At 37.9% G+C, this 24,383-nt stretch overlaps 1 protein-coding gene across 5 annotated transcripts in view; it reads left to right on the top strand.

Annotated features, from left to right (window-relative positions):
* Positions 1–5,286: 5,286 nt before the first annotated feature.
* Positions 5,287–24,383, top strand: part of LOC137955872 (myosin-15) — a 132,283-nt gene continuing 113,186 nt past the window's right edge. For 4 of the 5 annotated variants that reach the window (XR_011113188.1, XR_011113189.1, XM_068803055.1 and 1 more), the window contains exons 1-10: positions 5,287–5,569; positions 5,644–5,787; positions 7,811–7,956; positions 8,067–8,223; positions 8,369–8,427; positions 8,765–8,921; positions 13,065–13,214; positions 14,286–14,422; positions 21,666–21,812; positions 21,960–22,061. Coding sequence is in view for 3 of the 5 variants with exons in the window: in XM_068803055.1 (XP_068659156.1) it covers positions 5,450–5,569; positions 5,644–5,787; positions 7,811–7,956; positions 8,067–8,223; positions 8,369–8,427; positions 8,765–8,921; positions 13,065–13,214; positions 14,286–14,422; positions 21,666–21,812; positions 21,960–22,061 (1,319 nt within the window). In the remaining 2 variants the exon portion in view is untranslated. Of the gene's footprint in view, positions 5,570–5,643; positions 5,788–7,810; positions 7,957–8,030; positions 8,224–8,368; positions 8,428–8,764; positions 8,922–13,064; positions 13,215–14,285; positions 14,423–21,665; positions 21,813–21,959; positions 22,062–24,383 lie in introns of those variants that run through there. The other variant, XM_068803057.1, reaches the window with a different exon arrangement.

The following is a 24,383-nucleotide window of genomic DNA, read 5'->3' as shown; positions in this document are numbered from 1 at the left end:
TCAGTGCTCAGAAACACTGGCTGACACCACACTTGTTGAGTTGTTGGATACTGCCAAGGTAAGTCCATCTTCTTCGATTATTTTTGGCCCAGAATATGATACTTGTCCTATTGCTGTTAGGAAAGAGCCCAAATCATGCACCATGCCTTCTACTTCTCATCCCATAACAAACTTTGTGTCTCATCATCGTCTATCCTCTATTTGTTGTCAATTTCTATCGGCTATTTCCTCCTTACATGTACCACAATCCTATCAGGAGGCTCTCAAACATCCAGGGTGGAAGGCGGATATGGATGAAGAAATGCATTCTCTTTATGAAAATCAGACATGGGCTCTAGTCCCCTTTCCTCCATATAAGAAACTCGTAAGTTGCAAATGGGTATTTACGGTGAAACACAATCCGTATGGGTCTGTGGCTTGATTGAAAGCTCACCTTGTTCCTAAAGGCTATACACAATGTTATGGCATTGATTATGAAAAATCCTTCTCTCTAGTGGATAAATTAAAATCGGTACGTTTGTTATTATCTCTGACAGCTAACTCTTCCTGAAAGGTTTATCAACTCGATGTAAAACATGCTTTTCTGAATGGGGATATAAAGGAGGGCATTTATATGCAGCAACCACCTAGGTATGTAGTTGAGGGGAGTCTGTATGTCGACTACAAAAATCTATGTATGGTTTGAAACAGTCGCCTTGTGCATGGTTTGAAATTTTTAGCCAAGCACTCATACGTAGGGGTGGCATCAAACCAAGCTGGCTCGCGAGCGGCTGGTGTTCGGCTCGGTTTGACTCGTTATATATCGAGCTCAAGCCGAGCTCGAGCAGAGCCAGGTTTGGCTCATCGGCTAGCGAGCCGACTCGTTAATTTAACGAGCAGTGGGATGGGGCAAATTTTCGGGAGTCTCGCACTCTCTCTCCCAAAATTTTTTTTTGGTCTATCTCCGTCTCTCGCTCTCTTCGTCTCCTCCTTCCCTTCTCTCTTCTTCCTCCAAAATTCCTTCTCTCGGCCTCCATCTCCCTTCTCCCTCTCGCCACAGGTGCCCCTTCCGCCGCCACCACACCTAATCCTTCCCCCCACTCATCGCCTTCTCTGCCTCTGATCGTCGTCGTCGTCGTCTCCCGTAACGTCACCCTCACCTCGTCGTACCCCAACTAGAGTAGCTGCTCTGGATCCTCTCCCGTCGTCGTCACCCCTCTACCACTACCTGCTGTCGCCGTCAAATTAGTCGGCCACCACTCTCGCCAGAACGGCACAGAACCCCCCGATACCTATAGTTCGGATACCTAAGTTGAGGGGGGGAGATTATTTTCCCCCCTCGACGCTCCGTCCCGTACAGCGTGCGAACTCGCACATGCAATTCACATATGCAAGTTTTGCACAAGTATTTTTATAAAAAAAAAAAAAAAAAACTTGCAAATCCTATTCTCAGCCTGTTTTTCCTTTGGACGATACAATAATACGTAAAAATATAATGTGTTAAAGTTATCATTTGATCAAATTTTCTTGTTTATTTTTTTTTATTTTCTATAATTAATCATGTACATAGTTAATTGGCTCACATAATTATTGTATTAATGTATAATAAACAACAATCATTAAATAATATAATATTTAATTTAAATAATTAATATATTAATTTATTTTAATTATACATTAAATTACTTATTTGTGTTGTAATCATATTTGTTTTACCTAATTTGGGATTTAAATATTATGCTTTTATTAACTATACTATTATAAGTTACTCATTTTCTTGTGTTTTTATATTTTTCTTATTTTGGGGCACTAACACTGGAAACTGTTTTCCAATGTATATGAACTCGTTCACAATAACACCAAATTTGAAATTGAATTTCATATAGAGGAATTAAATGAATTTGAAGCAGGAGATGAAGATGAACTTCAAATTTTAAGTTTGTTGGCTAACCCCCCTTATAATTCTCATATCCACAGTAGCTTCGGAGTCATTATTTAGTGCTGGTGGTAGAGTAATATACTCGTATCGTTCTTCCTTGGTACCAAATACATTTCAAACCCATATTTGTGGCAGTGATTGGGTTCGGACTCTTCACGGTATAAAGAAAAATCAAAAGGTGAATTTCTTTGATTAATTATTTATTACGATATTTTTTAGTATATTTTTTTATTTATTAATTTTTTTTTTTAATGATTACAGCCTCAGAAGAAGAGTGCAAAGATAATGCTACCAGCTACATGATTTTTTATGTTTTTCTCATCATAGTAATTTTAATATTTTTAACGACATTAAGTAACTAGTAGTGGAAGCCTTTTTTATCAAATACGTCACCTAGCAAGCAAAAAATAACACAATCTCTTCTTCTTATTTCCTTAAATTGATTAGGAAACAGATAACATTAAATCTTTTAATAAAGTAAAAGTCATAATCAACCAAAACAGTGAGACTTTTTTTTCTTAAAACAAACAAATTTTCCGATTGCTTTAAGAAGGAAACTTCCCTTCTTTAATTATGCGCCCCCTTTGGATGATAGAATCGTGCCTTCTTTGGCCCTTTTTTCTCTTTTTCATTGAAATATTATAGGCAAGATACCAGAGAGGATAAGACAACCAATAAAATACAAAAAAACCATTGCAAAGACTAGCCACTTTATAAAAAAATCCTTCTCGGTACCCTCTCAAATAATCTTTTGTCGAAGTCTTTGGGAAGAGTCAAGAGGAGCAATAACTTAACCGATATAATAATTAAAAAAAAAGGTAGAACAACAATCTTAACTCACAATATACTTTGGTACCAATAAAAGATATAGTGAATTTTGATTCATACAAAAATTCCAGCCACAAACATCAGCATAATATGCAAGAGAGAAATAACACAATCGGTCTTGCATGGAGAATAAAAACTAAGCATAATCAATCACCATGGACAAGCCACTTTCAAAACCAAGAATATAATCACCAACTTCTCATTTGAATTAGATGATGAAGCCATCCATAAACCATCTTATAGAGATAAAGAACCATCAATAATAATCTCATAAGAAAAGACTTATCTTGGCACAGCTTCTAGAGAAAATTGCTTCATCAACAAGAACTCTATGTGAAGCTTGTTCAATAGAGCCTTTTAAATTTTCATCTTGATGTGGGGATCCTAAATCTATTGCTTTGATAACGTGTTGAATTTAGGATCCCTGGACAAGGTCCTTGACCAAGTTTGTGAAAGAGGAGAGGAAGAAAATGAAGAGAAGAAAGGAGAAGAGAGAACTTAGCTAGAGAGATGGGGAGAGAGAGAGAGAATTTGGGAGAGGAGACAATTCAAAGCACAAATTTGAGACAGGAGAGGTAATAATCTACCCCATGCCTTGAGCCTCTATATATAGTTGTCGAAGGAAGTTTACAATAACTACAATGCCTTTAAGGCCACAAACTTTGAAAAGGAAAATACATAAGTAGACATACATCTTCTTAGATAATTACACCCTTGTACACAACCTTATGAGAAGACCTTTAAATTATATTTTTGCCACCTCCTTGACGTAAAAAACGTAATTACATTGATGCCACTTTGAGGTGTCTTCAAACACTCTCTTTTGCCAGCCTACCTTAATTGAACTAGAGAACCAAAACCTTAATTTTTCCCTACTAGCCAAAGTTCCATTGACGTACCTTCTTCCCCACTTAGGACCAGTTCTAAAGGTCCCTAAATTCTAGTCTATAAAGCTCTACTATGAAATCAAGATTGTAACACTTCCACTTGCTTCACCAAACTACATCAACACCCCATTAGGAGCCACCCCCATCTACCACTGCGTCTACACAAATTTAGATTCATAGGCCTTGTATTTGATTTTTTTAATATATATTGAGTTTTGAGACATAAGGTTTCAAGATTTATTCTAGTGTTTTTTTATGACATATGTATTATTTTTTGTTGGTAATACAAATTTCAATTGATGCATGGAAATTGAATGGCTTACTTGTGTTTAAAATTGTCTCTATTTCATATATTCAAAGCACGTGTGTGATTGTGGTAATTAAAATTTCATAATGCCAAAAAAGGGGAAGAACTTAAGCATGAATTAAAAAAATGACAAATAAAGTGAAAATATAAAAGAAAAAAGTATACATTAAAGTGAGGGATAATAGAAGAAAAGAAACATCAAAGTAAAAGGGAATACATTGAACTTACCAATTTAGATGAGTCAAGAGGAATAAGGACCCTTTTATGTCTTCTTCCTCTCCCTCCTTCCTCTTATGTTTTTTTTTTTTTTTTTCAATTTTTTCCTTGTATGTAAATAGAGGCGTCCCACCCCTACCCCACCCTTAAGTCGAGCATAAGCTTAACGTGAAGGTTAGCTCAAACCAAACATGAGCTTATGTATAGACTCAAGTTTGAGTTCGGGCTAGGATCCCTTGGTTCAACCTCAACTCCTCTTATTGCTACACCTACCCAAGAAAGGCATTTGCTCTTTAAAAGAGAGAGAGAGAGAAAAGCCTGTGAGCCACTACTCTAATCTTACGGCCTATCACTCAATGTTGTCATTCATGTTTCAAATGAGGAATACATACACTTGTAAATCATACATATGAGACCAATAGAATACTTTGATCTGATTTCATATAACAGTCACAGTCTGCTAATAGAATATAAGGGCGTGGTATGCAAGGTAATATTGTATCATTTAGATATTTTTTTTGACATATTTACGTTAAAACTTCAGAGATATGTAGCGTTAAGAAATAAATCAAGTTTACGTAGGGTTCATGGTGGACAGGTCACTGGTTTATCTCTTCTTACGAAATTATTAAGAGTACGCCACCGAAAACTAATCTTCTCTCCCACGGAACATTGTTTTGTTTGATCTTTTCGTTTTTTCTGTTTTGTCCAAAACGGAGGCGACTTCTGTTCTTTCGTCCGCAATCTCGTTTGCACGCTAGTACAATCTTAGCGTCGTTACGCCACCTGCAAAGATCCGCCGTCTCCGGCGTTTCCGTTCCTCGGGTTTCAGTTGCAGGAAATTATCATTTGCCCGGGTTCCAGCTCCGTAGGTCTGAGAATGGTGGTGGCATTTGTGTAATATTTGAGATATCGAGGTGCCATTAAATGCGCTCCCCTGGCTCGAACGTGGAACTGCTGACGTATCTATCCCTCGTTCATGTATCTCCCCTGGCACTTCGAGTATCTGCTACAGATACTGTAATGGATACGTAAGGCCTTAGAGACTTAAAAACACCACCATACAGTATAAAACTGGGGGTGTTTCCCTCGTTCAATTTTGACGATTGTCTTCTTTCGGAAGAGCGGGAAGTCGACCTGACGCCTTCCTGCGACTTCAGTCTCTCTCTACTTCTCTTCCTCTTTCTCAACTCTCTAGGGTTTCCAAATTTCGATGTTTTTTATTCTTATGTTGATGTAGCCAGCCTCAATTCCTTATATTCACAAGAAAATTAGCATTTCGTGCCCTCGAAAATGAGCTTTCGGAAGGGTTATAAGGTCTGGGTGGAAGATGCGGACGGTGCATGGGCTGCAGCAGAAGTTGTAGATGTGACAGAAAAACTGGTTCGCGTTGTCACGGCTTCAGGGAAACAGGTATCTTCCATATTCTGTTTCTGATATTCATTTCGTGACTCCTGGTTCGAACATGCATTACTGTTTCTTCACAGACTTCGGTGTCGCCTGGGAAACTATGTCCTCGTGATCCTGATGAAGAGCATGGCGGGGTTGAGGACATGACGAAATTGTCTTATTTGAACGAGCCCGGAGTTCTTTACAACCTCAGCAGGAGATATGCCCACAATGAGATTTATGTAAGGGGCCCAGAATTTTTTATCTGTTCACTTAAGCAATCGAGAGGTCTCTTTAATTTCAATTGAACTAACGTCCCCTGGATATTAACTTTGGAAATTACTTTCCGTTTGAAATTTGAGTGACTACAATTTCCTTTCATCAGATGGTTATCTATATTTTTCACTGTTTTCATCCATGAAAACGTTTTCCACAAATAAAAAACACACACAAAAAAGAAGAGAATCTTTTTGTGGTGGTTTAATCTGAAATGCATTCTAGGTGCTTCATTTTATTTTTAATCTATTATACACTTACTCTGATGCATAGATGCTATTGTCACCGGTCGTGAATAGTTTCCTGGATACAACTATATTGCCAATTGCTTCTTCGGCTGTTTGTTCATATATTTCTAACTTATGAGCAGAACAGTCATATTCTTAATAAATGATTATTAGACATTACTAAATCAGCTGCCTGAGTCAATGACTTTGCAACCATTGAATTTATGAAAATTTGAGATGCACATTGCCACTGGCATCATCCATAGAAATACACTCTTTGTGCTGGCCAATTTTTATATTGTTATTTTTTCGGTTGTATTTGACTTCCCTCATGATCTAGAACTCCCTCTGTTTTGCTAAATGCTTGGATGTTCATATACCTTCTATTTAGTCACAAGATGGCAAGGTGTTTTTATAAGGATAGTGCAAGAGACAACAAATTATACAATATTCGACTAAGGGAACAAAAGATAATAGTTAGGTCTTTTCAAGTTCAAGTGTCCTCTCCAGTAATAAATTGCTACCAGCACCATTTTTGCAAGTGCAACTTCAGGAGAGTTTGCATGGCAAGGAGTGCAAGGGCAGACAGTTGATAGGTTTTTTGCCATTTCTTGGATTCTATCTCAGTATGAAAGAGGCATCAAAGCAGAGGGCAGTAATGGACTGGGTCAACTAGTAACCTCCATGAAGTCACAACCAACAAAAGGATTTCTAGTGCTGCTAATTTGGAAAAAGCCTAGGAAGGAGTGCCAAGATTTCAGTTTCAGCAGATTCTTAAAACGAAGAAAGATATGACTGACTGATTCTTCTTGAAGATTATTGATCCTGTAAATGGATGAATACCTCTTTTTTTAGCTTATCAACCGTCAACATCCTTCCTTCCATATTGGGTGGGACCTTCCGTGGAGCTGCTAACTCTAACTTTGACTACTACCATGATTCCTATATAGACTAGGATGTCTTCTCATCCAAGTCTGCCCCTATTTGACCTCCTAGTTACTTATTTACCCTTTTAATTATATTGAAGTACCCACAAGTTGCTAATTACAAGTATGATAATTATTCTTCCTTTAAATTCCTATGTGAGTCCATTTCAATTTTTTTTTTTTTCTATGTGAGTCAATTATGTAGCATTGCAAGCGTGATTTTTTCTGTGCAATCTCTTATGCCTTGTGCCTATCCAGCTATGTACTTTTTGAGCTTCAATCAAAATAAAAGTTAAGAGTTCTCTTGTCAAGGGGAACCCAATCATGCACCTTTGTAAGTCAGTATGATTGACTTCTTCTTGATGACCTCAATTGAATGGGACAATGGACTCATGATGGGAACTTGTTGGGGAAGTTGCTTTAATTAGAGTCAGACAACCAGCAATGGAAAGAAGTTTCCCTCTCCATGAGAGGCAACAGAGGTATTTTCACATAATTTGGTGCTGGAGGAAATGACTTATTGCTTGTGGGGCCTTTCTTCCATGGATGCTAAAGTTGTATAGGTCACAGTGCTTAGGTTTCTTTTTATATGATGGATTTGGTTGAACTACTTCTAGATATCATCGGTTTTATACTTTCTGGTCCAGAGAGTCTTCTATTATGAATTAGCATTATGAGGCCCTTTAGAAGGCAGTGGTAGGTCATTTTTTTGCCATATACTGATTTCTGTTTACTGGAGCTCCAACATGAGATGTCTTGATACTGCCCTTTCTTTTTGTACATGTATTTGCTGGTAACTGGTTTTCTTGTTAATGCTTCTATTTATTTCTCCACAGACATACACTGGAAGCATCTTAATTGCTGTTAATCCATTTACAAAGCTTCCCCATCTATATAACATCCATATGATGGAGCAGTATAAGGGGGCTGGATTTGGCGAGTTGAGTCCACATGTTTTTGCTGTTGCTGATGCGTCATATAGGTTAGTTGTTTGCAAGGATGTTATAAAGATTGTCATGTAATGTATGATATGTATTATTTTTCTCTTTGGAACAGTGTTTTAGCCAGCTTCTTTTGGATTTCTTAATCTAGAGCAATGATGAATGAGGCTCGGAGTCAGTCTATCCTAGTTAGCGGGGAAAGTGGAGCTGGGAAAACAGAAACAACAAAACTGATTTTGCAGTATCTGACTTTTGTTGGTGGTCGAGCTGCTCTTGACGATCGCACTGTGGAGCAACAAGTCCTTGAAGTAAGAATTGCATTATATTTCTCGTGTTAGTCTATAAGTATATTTATCTGGACATGACTTTGTTCAGTATTGTTGGTACTCTTTTTTTTTTTTTTTGAAAGAGTTATTCGTAGCCTAGATGCTGGATTTGTTTTGTATTTTGTAGTCAAATCCGCTCCTAGAGGCATTTGGCAATGCGAAAACTGTGAGAAATGACAATTCAAGGTATCTTCCTCATAGTAATTGTTTTTCTTTCTTGCATAATTTAGACAAGTGATAAATCTTTTTATATCTGGTCAAAATCACACATACACACACATGTTCTCATACACTTGAGCAAGTGATAAATCTTTATGTATTGGGTCACAATCATAACACACACACACACACATGCACATATTAATACACTTGAGCAAGTGATAAATCTTTCTGTATCTAGTCAAAATTACGTATATTAGATAGCACTCATCATAGTACTTTGACCTTAGGAGTCTTCTTGATGATATTATTCTCTTTCCAAGTATCATTGATCTACCTTTGCTTTGTTGCTCTTTCTTTGCAGCCGTTTTGGCAAATTTGTTGAGATCCAATTTGACAAGAGTGGCAGGATATCTGGTGCTGCTATTAGAACGTATCTGTTAGAACGTTCTCGTGTAGTGCAGATAACAGATCCTGAACGAAACTATCACTGCTTCTATCAACTTTGTGCTTCAGGCAAGGTATGTTATTCCATATTTTTTTTAAGCTTATATAGAAATGCTAGTTATGATGTTATCTCTTTTATATATAATTATTATTCTAAATGTTCTGTATATGTTTTAGATTGGATATTGAAAATTGAGAGCTCAAGAGAGGGTTTTAGCTTGGTTTTAATGTGAGTTAAACACTTTGTGTCAAGCTTAGATTAGGGTTTCAACGAGGAAGGAGAAAGATGAAAATCGTGGAGGAGGAAGTAGTAGTATGTGAGTGAAATAAGGAGAGATTTCAAATCTGCTCTCATGCCTTCTCCTTTTATTAAGTAGCTCACTAAAATAATTACAATTTTGCCACCATAAAGTGGAAGAAATAACTAAAGCATATGGATTGAGGAATACATGCCAGAAGTAAGAGCTAGAAACAACCTAGAAAGTCCTTCCTTTTCCACAGTGATGAAGGGAAATAACAAGTGGAAAAAAAGAAGAAGAAATGAATAGAATCATAAAAACTTGTTTCCAAGTTGGTTGACCCAGAGGTGTGACAACTTCCACCATTAGTTCATCCTGTGCTGCAGAAGTTTGCAATAGGACAATTGTCTGGCTGTGCAGCTTCTGGATGCTTTAGGGGGCCTCAACTCAGAAAAAAATTCTTATGACTACCTTAAATAAATCATGAGAGTTGCATATTTATAAAAAGCAATTTCTTCCAGATGTTATTTGCTAGTCAATCTTCATGGACTAGTATGCAGAATCTGATTTAAGAACAGTTATCAAAATGGTAGTCTTCCACAGTAGAATTCGAGATTGTGTCCACCACTAAATTGGAAGTTCAAGCAGCCAAACATTGGGTCTTAGGAATCAAGTTGAATGCCAGACATAATTTGTTCAATGCTACCAAGTGCAATATCTTACTGTAGCTAAAGCTTGTTTACTTTTTTTGGTTTCCAGTTTGAGATAAACAATGGTGGTGCATTTGGAAGAAGACATTATGTTTTCAACCTTACTTGAAGCCTAACACGAGAAATTGCAGGATCTGACTTAAGAACACTTTTCAAAATAATAATCTTCAAAAGTAGAATTCGAGATTGTGTCCACCATTAAATTGGAAGTTAAGCAGCCAAAGATTGGGTCTTAGGAATCAAGTTGAATGTCAAACATAATTTGTTCAATGCTTCCAAGTGCAAGATCTTACTTTAGCTAAAGCTTGTTTACCTTGTTTGTTTTCCAGTTTGAGATAAATAATGGTGGTACATTTGGAAGAAGACGTTACATTTTCAGCCTAACTTGAGAATTGTTTTTAAATGTGTGTAGAAAGGACAAATTCAATGTATAGATGGTCACTACAGTGAAGGTGCTTATTTATTTACTTTTTAAAGATAAGAATGTTATTGAAGATAAAGGAGGATACAAAGGTTTAGTACAATGAGAACAACAAGCAAAATGAAACTAAGTTGGCGGCTTGTTGAAGCAGGTACAAGACATTATGTATAACTTAGCTATTTTTAGGTTTTTTTCACAGGTTGTAATCTTTATCTTCTTCTACATCAGTATCTCTTCTTTGGGAAACTGATGTAACATAAATGTGTGGATTCATGGAATAATAAGTTGAAAGCTTCTTTTACAGTGTGATTGCAAAGATTTATCAATCAGGAAACAAATTGATTTCCATATGTTGAAACTTAGGATTCCATGATGTATAATCACAGTAGAAGATGGTTAAGGGGTGAGAAGAAGAAGAAGAAGAGTTGTGGAGAGAAGGCTTTAGGAGGAGAAGAGGAAGATTACAAATTTGGAGAAAGGAAGAGGAGAAATAGGGTAATGGATTTATCCAAACCCCTCTTAAGTTGTATTTATAGATATCAAAAGTATTAATATTACAAAAATACCCTTGACCCTAATAAGAGTGAATAAGATACATAAATCATAAACTAATTACATTAGTGCCATGTTTATGAGACGTTTCTTTATTTACCATCATGCCATCACGCCATCACTGTGGACATATGGGCCTTCTCCTTGGTTTGTGGGCTTGAGCTCATTTTCCACACACTTAGTCTTGTGGGCTTGGGCCTATCTTCCAATACTTCCCCTCAAGCTAGGGGTGAGAGAATATCATCAACGACTAACTTGCTGCAAATGGTGTATAAGATATTCCCGTATAAAATGGTAGTCCACCATATCTTCCAACACTCCCCCTCAAGTTGGTGGTCTCTTTGTTCTTTTCTAAGAAACTTAGTTGGCATAATATAAGAGAGAGTAAAATCACTCCTAGCCATAAGACATCGCTCCATATTGCAGTCGCCCTACAGTGGGGCACAAAGTCTACCCACTTTCTCAAGGTAGCTCAAAAAAATACTCACACTGGATGTTGGACATACTCCTATCCTCTGTAGGTAGTGGGTCTATAGGCATTGCTTAGAAGTGTATTAATAAACTTCTCCATCATGGTGTCCCAATACAGGGCACCGACTCTCAAATGGTAGGCGTAAAAATGCCAAATAAGGTGGGTAAAGGGTAATAATCGAAAGATAATATTCTGGGGCCACCATGTGCTTTCTTCTTCATCAAAATAACCAATGTTGACAACAATTAGTAACCAAGAAGTCCTTTAATAATAATGTCTCAATCAGAGAGACACTATAGCAACAGTTGAAATGGGCCTGGGCCCAAATAACCCGTACTAAATTGGCAGTTATATAGCAACAGATAACCAGTAGGTAGTAAAAGTCGTTAAGATCAATAAAGATAGATAAGATAATCTGCAGCAAGTTCATCCTTGAATAAGGAAGCTATGCTCCAAGTAATAGGCTGAGGATAATCCAAGGTATCCAGGGTACTAATCAAGCCGGTATTAGATAGCAGATAGCAAATAGTAGCTTTGACAGTGAGTGAGTCAAACCGAGTTATAGACTGCCAATAATAAGTTGAACCAAGTGCTGTTTAATAATTAATAAATCAAACAATCTCCAATGTGCCCATTCTTCATACTTCTCCTTCTAATCTCCCCTCAAGCTGGGAGATAATGTCAATGATCCCAGCTTGAAGTCAACATATATTTTGCAAGTTCAAGTGCTAATCCCCCTCTTGTTTGATCAAGTAAAAGAAGTTATTATCAACAACTTCACTAGCTCAAATATTGTAAGCCAAGTAACTCAAGCCAAGCCAAATATTTCAAACTTTTTTTGCCTTTTATTTTTTAGGCAAGGATACCAAATCAAATTCTTTGTGATCTTTCAAAATGCCAAGAAAATCTCACAAAATTCGTGGCTGAAAAAATCTTCTAAATAAGGTAGTTTCATCCTTCAATTGTTGTCAACTTAGCAATAAAAAAAGACACTTTTCCTTGGTTTTTTTTCTTGAAATTTTATGCAAGACAATCTTTGACAAATAAATCAAGGAAATTTTTTGAAAATAAGTAAGATATCGTTAGTTAACAAACATAAACTTTCCAAGGGTAGAACTTGAGATACTTTCTGATATTGTAGATCAATAACAACAACTCAAAAAGTTAAGCAAAATATCCTGCTAAATCCGGATCTTCGCATGCAATTGGCGCATGGGGGTTTTCTTGTGTGAGATCTTGGTTTGGTGTGTGTGTTGTGTGTGTGTAATTGGGATTCAAAAACGAAAAATGTTTTCCATAGCCACTTTGCTAAAAGGGCATGATTTATTGTATGGATGAGCTAGCCTAAGCTCCCTTTATCCTTTGGCAGACAAACTTTTGTAAATTTTTACGTATTTCTGGTTTTTCATTTTCATTTTTTTTCCGCTTGTTTGTCTCTCTTGAGTTTTTTGTTGCAAATTCTCTTTATTTATGATAGACCTGTATGCAAATAAGAAAAATAAGATGCAACTCTCTCTGTGATTACCTTGGAAAAGAGTACCAGGGATGTGTCTTGTTGTGTGTAACTTGATCCTGTTGTGTTTGATCTCCCCTTATGTGGATGCAAAGGGCTGCCAAGTATTTTTCTTTTTCCTTGATTAAAAATCAAAACAAATAAATGTTATTATTCAGAGTAGGAATGACTTTGAGTGGGCTTGGAGAAGGTGCAACAGTGGCTGTTTTTTAATGCTATTTATGTTGTGGGTCACACCAAATGATAAATTGTATTTGCTATTATCTGGAGCTCATGTATTTTGCATTCCATATGGTGCCTAATTTCCTAGGATGCAGAGAAATACAAACTAGGCCATCCAAGCAACTTCCATTACCTAAATCAGAGCAGGACAATTGAGTTGGATGGAGTGAGCAATGCACAGGAATATTTAAAGACGAGGAGGGCAATGGATATTGTTGGTATAAGTTTTGATGAACAGGTGTGAGCTCCATGCTACTTTCATTCTTTTTCTTTTTGTTACTGTTGGTGAGAAACGTTTTTTATTTTTATTTTTTATTAGTTCTGGGTTGGCTCAATTGACACATGGGGGGGGGGGGGGGGTGAGTGTCTATTGTGAGGTCTTGGTTCAAGTTTCATCGGGTTTGTGGAAGTGCTGTTCTTTCTTTTGTTTTTTATTCTTGTCATACATAATGGAATTTCATGATGTGGAGATTTAAATTCTTAGCATTGTAGAAAAGTAAATATGCCTGATTGTAGCACTACCCTGTTCTCATTTTAATGGTTTTTTTAAGGAAGTCCAACCTTGGACGGCTCACAAACAAGAATTCCTTTTACCAGTGAACAAACAGGCATATTTACTTTTTATTTTTAGCTGTCCAAAGTCTTGATTGTCAATCTGGTTCAGCTAAAACAGTCCCAGGGGGGGCTTATCTGGGATTATTTGGCTAATGTTAGTAGTGTGTATTGTGCACTCTTTGGCCAATGTCATTCCTATAAGGCTAAGCTTTGCTCCCTTCAATATGGTCTTTGGGTTTTCAAGCAGAGCTACTTGTGACCTTTGGTGATAGAGGGGGAATATTTGGCTGTTATTTTTTGGTTTGCAGATTGGAAAAAGGCCTTTAGGAAGTTTCTTCACATATTTAATGAGATTGAGAAAATTTCTTTTGATGTCCACTATTAATTCTTTTCCTTTCGTTGGCTTTTGATGGGTTTGGTGTAATTTTTTTTGTTTTGTGTTTGATTCTTTTAGCACACCTCTTTTCTCTCTCTTTCTTGTAATTTTCTTTCCTCTCATTAATGAATTTTTCATTATTTTCACAAAAAAGTGAAAGTTGACACTTTTTGTCAACATCGGTACAATCTGTGATGCACATGGCCTGTCTCTAACTGGGTCTACCATAAGAAATCCTCATTTCTTCTTCTCAAAGAAACTTTGCTCACAAAGTAATACTGCAATTGTTTAGCACTATGTTTCTATGCATTATCGGTAGGGGACAACTTTTTCCTTATAAGTGCTCTATACTGTTAATTTTTCTCGTTAATCTTTCAGGATGCTATATTTCGTGTCTTGGCTGCCATTTTGCATTTAGGCAACATTGAATTTTCTCCTGGCAAAGAGCATGATTCATCGACCCTTAAAGACCAAAAATCTGGTTTTCATCTTCAGATGGCTGCTAGTCTTATGATGTAAGTGGCTTGACCTCAATATCCTTCTGTTTTATTTCATTTACTTGTATTTTTGTTAGGAATTGGCATGGATACTTCAAGAATTGTCTGGTTGAAAGCTCTTTAGAAATATGAAGCATGGTATTTCCTGTAGTATGACATATTTAGATACTCTCTACACCTCAAAAACAATTTTACTTCTGTCTTCCGAAGTGCATGGCTTCCCTGCTCTCTAATTTTTCTTACCCTATATGAGGTTAGTCAAGTATAAATTATATATTTTTTTTGTCTCTCTTTTAAGTGAATGGTGATATGCTTTAATTACTTGCAAGAATGATAGTCTTCAAATTGTTAATGTAGATAGCCCTGGAATCCATTTGCATTACAGAGACCTACCCCCGCCTGGCATACCAACTATTAATTGTTAAGAATAGAGAAGGTTGGAGACCTCCTTTTGTTATTTATTGTTTGAATGTTGATTAAACATGCAGACTTCACCCTATACTCCTTGGTGAGACTTGAGCTCAAGACCTCACACTAGAAACCCTCTCATGTGACAATTGAGCCAAAGGCCCAATCCACAACTTTCAATAGAATGAATTATAGAAATCTTAGAACTTTTGTTGCTAGAAGTATATCAAGAGGTGTATAAACTATTAAAGAAAGTGAAGAGTACAAACAAACCTAGCTAGGAGGGCCTTCCTCCACAACAAGGTGTTGGAGTGAAATACCCGTCTTAGCCTGAATGTTTGCCAAATGATTGGCAAAGCGAGGAATGTTCTTCCAATTACAATTTAAAGAAGAAATTAAGTTACAGATTTCTGAATACATATACTAATGGCGCCATGGAGTGGCGTTTTTGAAAGGGATTATCTGCTATACTCATTTTTGGATGAGTAAGTTCTGTGGTTCTCAACCTTTAAGAAGCCTTATTTTAAGAATGCATTGGAGAGATCTCTCATTGTTTGGGAACGCTTCCCTCCTTCGTAAATTGCTCTTTTGAGTTTTTTTTCTTAATGAAAATCAGCATCATTTCAAAAACAAAAACAAAAAAACATTTCTAGTTTTTCCTAGAATATAAATTTTCAATCAGGGGCACTCAGGAGGCCATAGTAAATTTATGGCTAGATTAAAAAATTACAAAATAAGCTAGACAACATTTGGGGTAAAAAAGATCAATATTGGTGGGTTCCAATCCATTATCGAGATTCAATCCCGAACCTCCCCTATCATTCTTTTTTTAAAAATGTATGCATAATTTTATAGATAATTTATTTGACATATATTTTATGTAGAGTATTAAATGTAGGTTAACCTTGATGAAAATGGGATTCTTTTTTTTTCTTATGCCGGGCCAATTGGAAATTCGGATTCTACAACGACTGAATTAACTGAATTATTACACGGGCTTCGAATTTTCAAAAGTCGTGCTTCTGGGCCCCTTTGCATTGAAGGTGACTCAAAAGTGGTTATCAATTGGTGCGCAAATAAAGATTGTCCTCCGAGACGGCAGTGGGCTACTTATTACGATATATGTAATTTAATTTCTACTTTAAATTGTAAATGAAATTATATTCCTAGATTTGCTAATCATTTAGCGGATACCCAGGCTAAACTAGGCGTCTCTCTCCAACACCTTGTTGTGGAAGAAGACCCTATTTAGCAAGGTATTGTAATCTCTCTTTGTCTTTTAATACAACTTACACATCTTATTTCAAAAAAACCAAAAAAAAATGTAGGTTAACCTCAAACTCGGCTAGAGCTCGAGCTCGAGCTCGAACTCGGTTAAAATTATTAGGCTCGAGCTCGATTACAATTTTAGGCTCGAGGCTAGTCAGCTCGAGCTCGAGTTCAAAATCTATAAATCAAGCTTGGCTCGAACATAGGAAGGTTCAGACTCAGCTGGATTCGATGCCACCCTTATGCCCAATTTTAAGTAAAGGTCATACCCAATTTTATGTAGAGGTCATGCCCAATTTTATGTAAAATGTATGCCTAATTTTATGTAAAATGTATGTATAATTTTATATGCAATTTATTTGACATGTATGTTTTGAAAAGTTTTAAATGTATGTTGGAGTTCGAACTCGAGACATATAATTTTTGAAAAGTTTTAAATGAATCTAGAAGCTCGAGCTCGGCTCGAACTTGGTTAAAATTATTGGGCTCGAGCTCTCGTGGTTAGGCTCGGCTCGAGCTCGAGTTTGAAATATTTAAATAAAGCTTGGCTCGATGCCACCCCTAGTTCCAATGGCGGCGGCTTTGGATTTCGTTCGATGCCTCGAGGAGGGTGAAACGACAAAAGCTCCAAGACTTCGGGAAATATGGGTCAGAGATATCTCTTTCTCCCTCTTTGTTTTCCGGAAGAAGGGTATATAGGAGATAAAAATCATTTAGAGGAGGGGAATGCTTGTAATGGTGTGCGTTTATCTCCCTAAAATTTTTGGGGGCTCCTTTCGTTGGAGAAAGCTGCGAGAAATCATCTCAGGCCTTGCTAGAGAAGGTACGCATATAACTCCTGAGAAATCTTCTCTGACCTCCCATTCTAACCCCCCAAGAAATGACATCTTTCACTTCCCCTTCCCTCCCGAACTCCAGTCATGGAACGGAAGCCAACCCATCGCCAAATCTTTTTCCTCCAACCCCCTAGAAAATCCCCCACCCTACCTCCCAGAATCTAACCATTCACATACCCTCAGATGCTTTCTTATCGGGAGGAAAGGCTTTGAAATCAGCATTTGTTGTGAAGACAAAGACAAAAAACTGGAATGCAGCAAATCTCGCTCCATGGATCCAAGACAAAATCCAGTCTGATTATTTGCCAAAAACCGCATGGTTGGCTCCCCGGAAATGGCTAATATTTCTCAAATTGGAGGAGAAGATTGAAGTTGCTCTCGAAACTAGAGGATGGACTTGAGGTGGTTGGAGACCACTCTGAGTTGCCCTCTCGGGCAGTGGGTCTCAATTAGGGGATTGCCAATAGAGCTTTGGTCGGAAGAGGTGTTGAACCGCATTTTCAATTCCTTCGGAGCTCCGATCCAGTGGGTGGAAAATACCGCGGAAAAATCTCATCTTGACGTAGCAATGGCGTTCGTAGTCTTGATTTCGAAATGGATCGATCATCTTTACTTGAAGATTGTCATTGGGGAGGATTTTGTTTGGATTGAGGCTTTCTTAGGGGAGCTTAGTATTCTGAGTCCGCTGGAAGGTCGCTGGAGCCGGAAGGGATGTTCCTTTTCCAAGTTCGAGGACCAGTCACCGTACCGAGTCAACACATAGTCAACTCAGCACGATGACTCAAACTTGGATGTGTCAACTTCGTTACTGAGTTCTGACTCGGAATTTGCTTCAAATTCAAATTCGAATTTGCAAGCGCTTTTTCCAAGGTAAGCTCCTTTTGTCCCGGACCCGACATCAACTACCCTGCTATTGATCGTCTCTGCCCCTTCTGCAACTCAGAGGTTGAGACAGCCAATCACACCCTGCTTCAATGCTCCTACTCATGGAAAGTATGAACTTCAATCCTTAGTAAGACGAGGCTTCAATTTTGTATGTCGGCAGATTTGATATCTTTCAGTAAGTTGCTCGTTGGTACTCCCTTTCCTGGGCTTGGAAAGCTTATGGTCTCTGCTTGCACTGACTTCATCCCGTGGGGGCTTTGGAATAAGTGTAACCGCATGCGATTTGAGGCTAAATGTGATTCCGCGGAGAGAGAAGTCGAGCGTGTCTTGGGTCAAATCTCAACGTGGCTTCTTACCAAGAGGCCTTTCTCCTCTTATGTGGGTTCCTCTATAGGCGAGAACTGGAGCACAATGGCAAATATGAGGTTTGCATCTAAGGCCCCAGTTATGCAAGAATGGACCCCCCCAGAGTTCGGTTTCCTAAAGTTGAATTTTGACGGTTCTTCTCTTTCCCAGGATTGCGGGTTTTGGGAGAGTTATCTCATACCCCTCTGGAAACTAGCGTTTCTGGTATGCTGGCCCGTTAGGCATTGATGAGTTAACGTTGGCTGAGCTCCAAGGCCTTCTTAATGGGCTTCGTGTTTTCAGAGATAATTGTAGTGGCCCTCTGCATATTGTAGGAGATTCAAAGGTGGTAATTGGTTGGTGCGAGTATGCTTCCTTTTCCCCTTGGCGCCATTGGGACTTTTTTAGGGAGATTCTTGAAATTGCTTCTCAATTTTCTTGTATTTGGTTTCACATTCCGAGATTTGTTAATTCGACTGCAGATGTGCTTGCCAGGACGGGAACAAACCTCCAATTTCTTGTTGTTAGGGATTTGCTCCTATCCCCTTTGTAAGTTTCTCTGTTAATATATAAACCTTCAATACCTTTCTTCTTTAAGTTGTAAATGGAATTATATTCCTAGATCTGCTAATCATTTAGCAGATGCCCAAGCTAAATTAGGCGTCTCTCTCCAACACCTTGTTGTGGAAGGAGGCACTGTTTAGCAAGGTATTGTAATCTCTCTTTTCTTTTAATTCAGCTTACACATCTCATTTAATATATATATATATATATATATATATATATATATATATATATATATATATAAAATCTTTTTCAAAAAAAAAAAGTTCGTCATATTTTGTCAATAACAAAAAGTGAAACTAACCATGTGGTTCAAGTGAAGTTCGGACAATTTTTTAAGTTGATATGGTGCCCAAGGATGGTGGGGCATTTGGATAGGAAGACTTAAAAATGAACTAAAAAAAGGAAAATCTGCCTGTCATCCAAATGTCAGAAACAAAGCTGGAAGAAAAACTCGGTATTTGAGTGCCAACTGGCATCCGCTTGCTAGCTGAATATCAGAAATTGTGAGTTTTGGGATTTTTTGGCATTCAAATGCCCAAGATAGGAGAACATGTAGTCGACATCCGAATGCCCCACCATTATTCTAATGCTTGAGTGAACTGTAAGTTCAAATGTAAACAGCCAACATCTTGATACCCACGTGTTAGGCTGAGTCCTTGGGGAAGAAAGTGACTAAACTAGAGAGAGTAGAAATTACCAATGAAAGGCCTTGGACATTAGTGGTAGATCTATTATGTCGTTGTTATGGGAGAAAATTTGTGTTAAATAAAGAAAGCTAATTGTTGAGAGAAATGGTAGAAATCCTAGCATGAACATGCTTTTCCTACAAGAGAAAGCCTGAGCTGGCTAAGACAAATGGGTAGATAGACAGGGATGGAGGCAACCCGAGCCAACTGAAGCTCAAATTCAAGCAACTAATATCTGAATTCCTATCTGACATTAATGCCATCAAACAAAACTTCAAAAGAAATTTTGCGAGCTGCGATTTGGCCCCAATAAGTCTCTAAATCATGCAAATGACCTACCATTGTCATTAGCAGCTCAAAATGAAGATTTTAAAGTATTTTATCATAATATTTAAGCAAGGTTTTCATTGGTTTTGGCTAAAGGACAAATGGTTCATTTCTTGCTGAAATGATACATTTTACCATTGTCCGCAACTATTCCCAAGCTATCTTTTAATGTCAAGTCAAATTGTGGTCATTGAACTTGGGTTTAGAACACTCATTCTCTGATTTTTTTAAAAACACTAAGAACATTTGCTCCATTACTTACTTTTAAATCTTTGATTGTGTTTGGTTATTTGAAGCTGAATTTACGCTTCTTTATTTTTAAACCAGATGATTAAGTTCAGCCATTAGTTTGGGGCTCATATTTTTCAAATTTGCTTCCTTATTGAAGTGTTTTTACAAAAGGCTGCTTTTAAAGAGTATTTCGCAAAGAGCATTGTATTTTGAAATCATCATTTGGGATTGAATTTGAGCTTCTATTACGTGGTAAGATACATATAGGATGTGGTGTAATATTTGTGCTTGTTTGTTGTAATATCCGCCTATATAGAGGTATTAATTGAGCCACATTTGTAAGCAAATAACCCTTGCATTTGTAATTGGACAAGCCTTGTGTTCGCAAATCCAAATACCTCAACTCACATTACTTGGATAGTCTTGGTGGCTGAAGGTGTGTTATTGAAGGTTAAGTGAGTTGGGTACTCACTTGTGGAAAGACTCTTGTTGCCTTGAGCTGTGTAAATTGGCTTGTATAACCAATTAGCTGTTGTGTGAAGTCTTTAGTAGTCTTGAAGCTGCAATTTGGCCTTTGTGGCTTTTGATGTAAGTGCTATTGACTTTTTACTTAGTGGATTGAACTCTGAAGTGGTGGAGACACTTTGGGAGTAGATTAGCAACCTGAGTTTGGGTTGTGAACCACTATATGTTCTATTGCCTATATTGTGGTTGTGAATTGGTACTGTTTTCGAATTGATATTCGATTTCCAACTTGCATAATGCATTTTCCAAGCATTGGATTAGATTTTTAGTGGAATAAAAGAAAAATTACCATTAGTGCTTACAAGCCTATTCACCTCCCCTCTCTCTAGGTTTTGTAGCTTATTGGGACCTAACAAGGTAGAGCTTTGTTCCCGTTAAGTGGTTTTCGGGTCTTCAAGTAGAGATACTTGTGCTTTCTAGTGGTAGACTGAAATTTCTCAGTTTTTGTTTCCTGGTTTGCTTCTTGAAGAGTTTTTGGAGATTTTTTCACATATTTGATGAGATTGAGGATCTTTGCTCTACTTTTTAAGTTATCTGGACTCAGTATGCCGCACTAATTCTATCATAGACTCTTTGGCTCCTCAAGGAGAGTCTTTACACTGTTGTGGAAGGAGATTCTTTTTCATTTGGTGTGCACTGGTTATTATTTTTGCTGGTTTTGGTGATCTGTTGTAATTTTCTGTGTTTGTGGTTGATTTTTATGGCACTCCTTCTCTTCATCTCTTGTAATTTTATTTCATCTTCTTAATGAAATTCTCATCATTCCCCCAGCCCAACCCACCTCCATCCCCTACCACTACTCACCCACATAAAAAAAGAAAAAAAAAGAAAGAAAATACTCATCTGTTTGTTTGTTTATATTGTTATAAACAGATAAAATGGAAGTATCAAGAAGTTCTCTTATTTGATTCTCCTTTTAGTACTTCATGTTACTTTTATCTCAAGTTGTCTGTTATAAATTGGTGCTTGCAGAGCTTCTGTCTCATTGAGACTGGATCTTGTTGTTTGGGCTGTTTTTTTTTTTTTTTTGAAATGAGTTGTTTGGGCTGTTGACAGCTACCATCCATCAGTCTTAACGAAAGAGTGTAGATGTAGTGTAAAAAATGAGATGGTTCTTCAGTAAAAAAAATGGTGCATCTCCTATAATCTTATCAGAATTTTTTGGCTATTTTTCATCATCAGGTGTGAGACAAACCTCTTGCTTACAACTCTATGCACACGTTCGATACAGACTTTAGAAGGAAACATAGTAAAAGCTCTTGATTGGGTGGCCGCTATAGCTAATCGTGATGCTTTGGCAAAAACAATGTATGCACGACTATTTGACTGGTATGTTTGTGGCAATCGTTGTTGGCATTAAGCTTCATTCATCTATTTAAGAACTGATTTTTTGCATCACCCATGATACCGAAATTGTTATTTATTATTATTTTTACTTTTTTAAAAACTCAAATTTGACGAAGATTTCCATTTCAGGTTGGTCGAAAAAATTAATAGGTCTGTCGGGCAAGATCCAGATTCCAGTTTACAAATTGGAGTCTTAGACATCTATGGCTTTGAATGTTTCAAGAATAACAGGTATTCTGATCATTGTAAGTGAACTAAATTTTGTCATGGGTATGACCTAACATAGTCCCACCACATGCTGATAGTCTTTGGTAGGCAATAATTTACCCTAAACTCAACTTACTCAGGGTCTTGGATTTTGTGTGTGATATTCCCATGTTAAGTGAACTAGTTTTGGATGGATGCTATTGTTTTCTTTGGCTTCTTCATTGCCTTTGATTTATAATGTTGCAAGAGATGTGCATATTTCTGTCTTTGTTTCTTATGTTAGTGGAAATTGGGACTTTAATCTTTAGAAGATGTCTTAGGATAGTAAAATAACTGAAGTTGAAAATTTCCTATCTCTGTTTTTGAGTTATTACATGCAAGGAAGTTGTGTTGACGTACTTGTGTGCAAATTTCGTCCATCAGATGTTTTCCAGTCTGATCTTTTTACACTCATTTTCTTTTTATTTCTTTTTATTTTTTATAAAAATGTTGAAAACTTTATTAAGAAAAGAAGAATACAAGAAACAAATCAAGCCCGGTGGCTGGTGGATCAAACTACGAAAAAAATAGAAAAATCATGAAATTCTTGATGTTGTTAGTCCCTGCCTCAAATACTGTTTGGTCCATCCCTGCTCCTCAAAAGTCAAGTATTTCCTGTGCAATGCATCAACGGGTAGGTCAAGTGACTTGGGGTCAACATATTTGTAGGGACCAGTCTGTGCAGAATTTTCACTGTTTGTCGAGTGAGTCTGAGGATTAAATTTGTCTATGGAGGCTTGCTGTGAAATTCTCAAGACGTTCAAGCTGAGGGCCAACGACCACATTTCGGTTGGTAGCAAAGGTGGAAGATTCAATGTCTGAGTGGACCACATTTCGGTTGGTAGCAAAGGTGGAAGATTCAATGTCTGAGTGATAGTCTGGTGAGAGGGAGGGATATCCATTTCAGGGTTGGAATCTGGGTAGTTGATGACTGAAGAAGGGTTAGGATTTATACATGAGGGAAGCTTGGCCAAGGGGGTGGGGCCAGAGTGGCTCTGAGTGAAGAGAGGAGGATGTAGACACCTGAGTATTAAGGAAGGCTTCTTGAGTAACTTGGGTTGTCTGGGCTCGGATGCTTGTTGGTTGACACATTAGAAGTAAGCTGGTAGGATTTCCAATGTGTAGTTGGGAGAAGTTATGAGAGGAATTACGAGGGGTTGATTAGTTACAAGGGTTGTTGGGTGGGCAGGCGAAGGACATGTTGTCAGGGCTGGCTATTGCTTTGGGTCACGGATGAAAGAAGTCAACATGGTTCGCTTGGAGGAGGGGATGGGTGTCACGTGAAGGACTTGGACTGGGAGACAAGAGTTGTCAGGCATGCCTGGCAAGTGTCAGGCACAACAGGTTGGTAGGTGGGGCCAAGTGGGCAGTTCAGGTGGTTGCAATTTGAAATTGAAATGGATTAGAATCATCAATGTCTTTATTGAAGAGCGAGTTATGTTGAGAGTTGGAGGTGACTCGGAGCTTGCGAGGTGAGTCGTCAGTGAGTGAGTGAGTGAGGCTATGTCTCCTCGGTGGCCGACGTCCGGCGGCCAGCCAGTTCAAATCTCCGATCCCATTAAACACGATCATGATCCAGAAGAAGGTGTCTCCAACATTGATTTTCAACCAGTTCAATTCATTGCTGGGGTGATGAAGATCTTTGCAAAATTCAGTCTGGTTCTTCAAATAGTACTATCATCCTGCTTCACCAATTTACCAAATACATTAGCAATGATTCGAGGACATGGTCATCCCAGAGCTTAGGCGATAGTCCCCATATTGTGAAGCCATTCTCCAAATGAATTCCCGAAAGTTCCAGATCTTTGATATTAGATAGAAAGAAGTCTTGATTAGGCATTAGCCTGGTGGTTGACAATTTATTGTTGATTGAACGATATTGGAGAAGCAATTCACAGGGTCTCAAATAAGAGTAGATTGGCTGATAGTCCAAACTGAGCTGATTGGTGAGTGAGCAGGAGATCACATTCCTATCATAGCTGAGTTGCTCATGGTGCCAATAACTGCAAGGGCAAGTTTTTCCTTTCAATTGGAAAGAGAGCCGGGAAGGGGGGGGGGGGGGGGGGGGGTGGTTAGGATGATGATGATGAAATGACTAAATTTTCTATTGAGCAACAATCTGTTGTGATGTGGAGTGGTTGTGGTAGGAAGGGGGAGCGATTGGGGGTGACATCGGTGTTGGGTTGGTAGATTGGGATTTGGCTGCTGTCGGTGCGGGGCAAGGAACATAGTGTTGGCATCAATGGCAGGTCTTTGGCGTTTGGTGCCTGAGAGCTTCTTAAATCATCCTCGAGGCTGCTCCATCCA

This window comes from Aristolochia californica, unplaced genomic scaffold, assembly GCF_029961685.1.
Source record: "Aristolochia californica isolate CCGP_79_NKW_82.1479 unplaced genomic scaffold, dmAriCali1.0.hap1 SCAF_2, whole genome shotgun sequence".
Classification (NCBI taxonomy): domain Eukaryota; kingdom Viridiplantae; phylum Streptophyta; class Magnoliopsida; order Piperales; family Aristolochiaceae; genus Aristolochia; species Aristolochia californica.
Note: the sequence above shows the minus strand (reverse complement) of the source record. Positions and strands in the feature narration are given on the sequence as shown.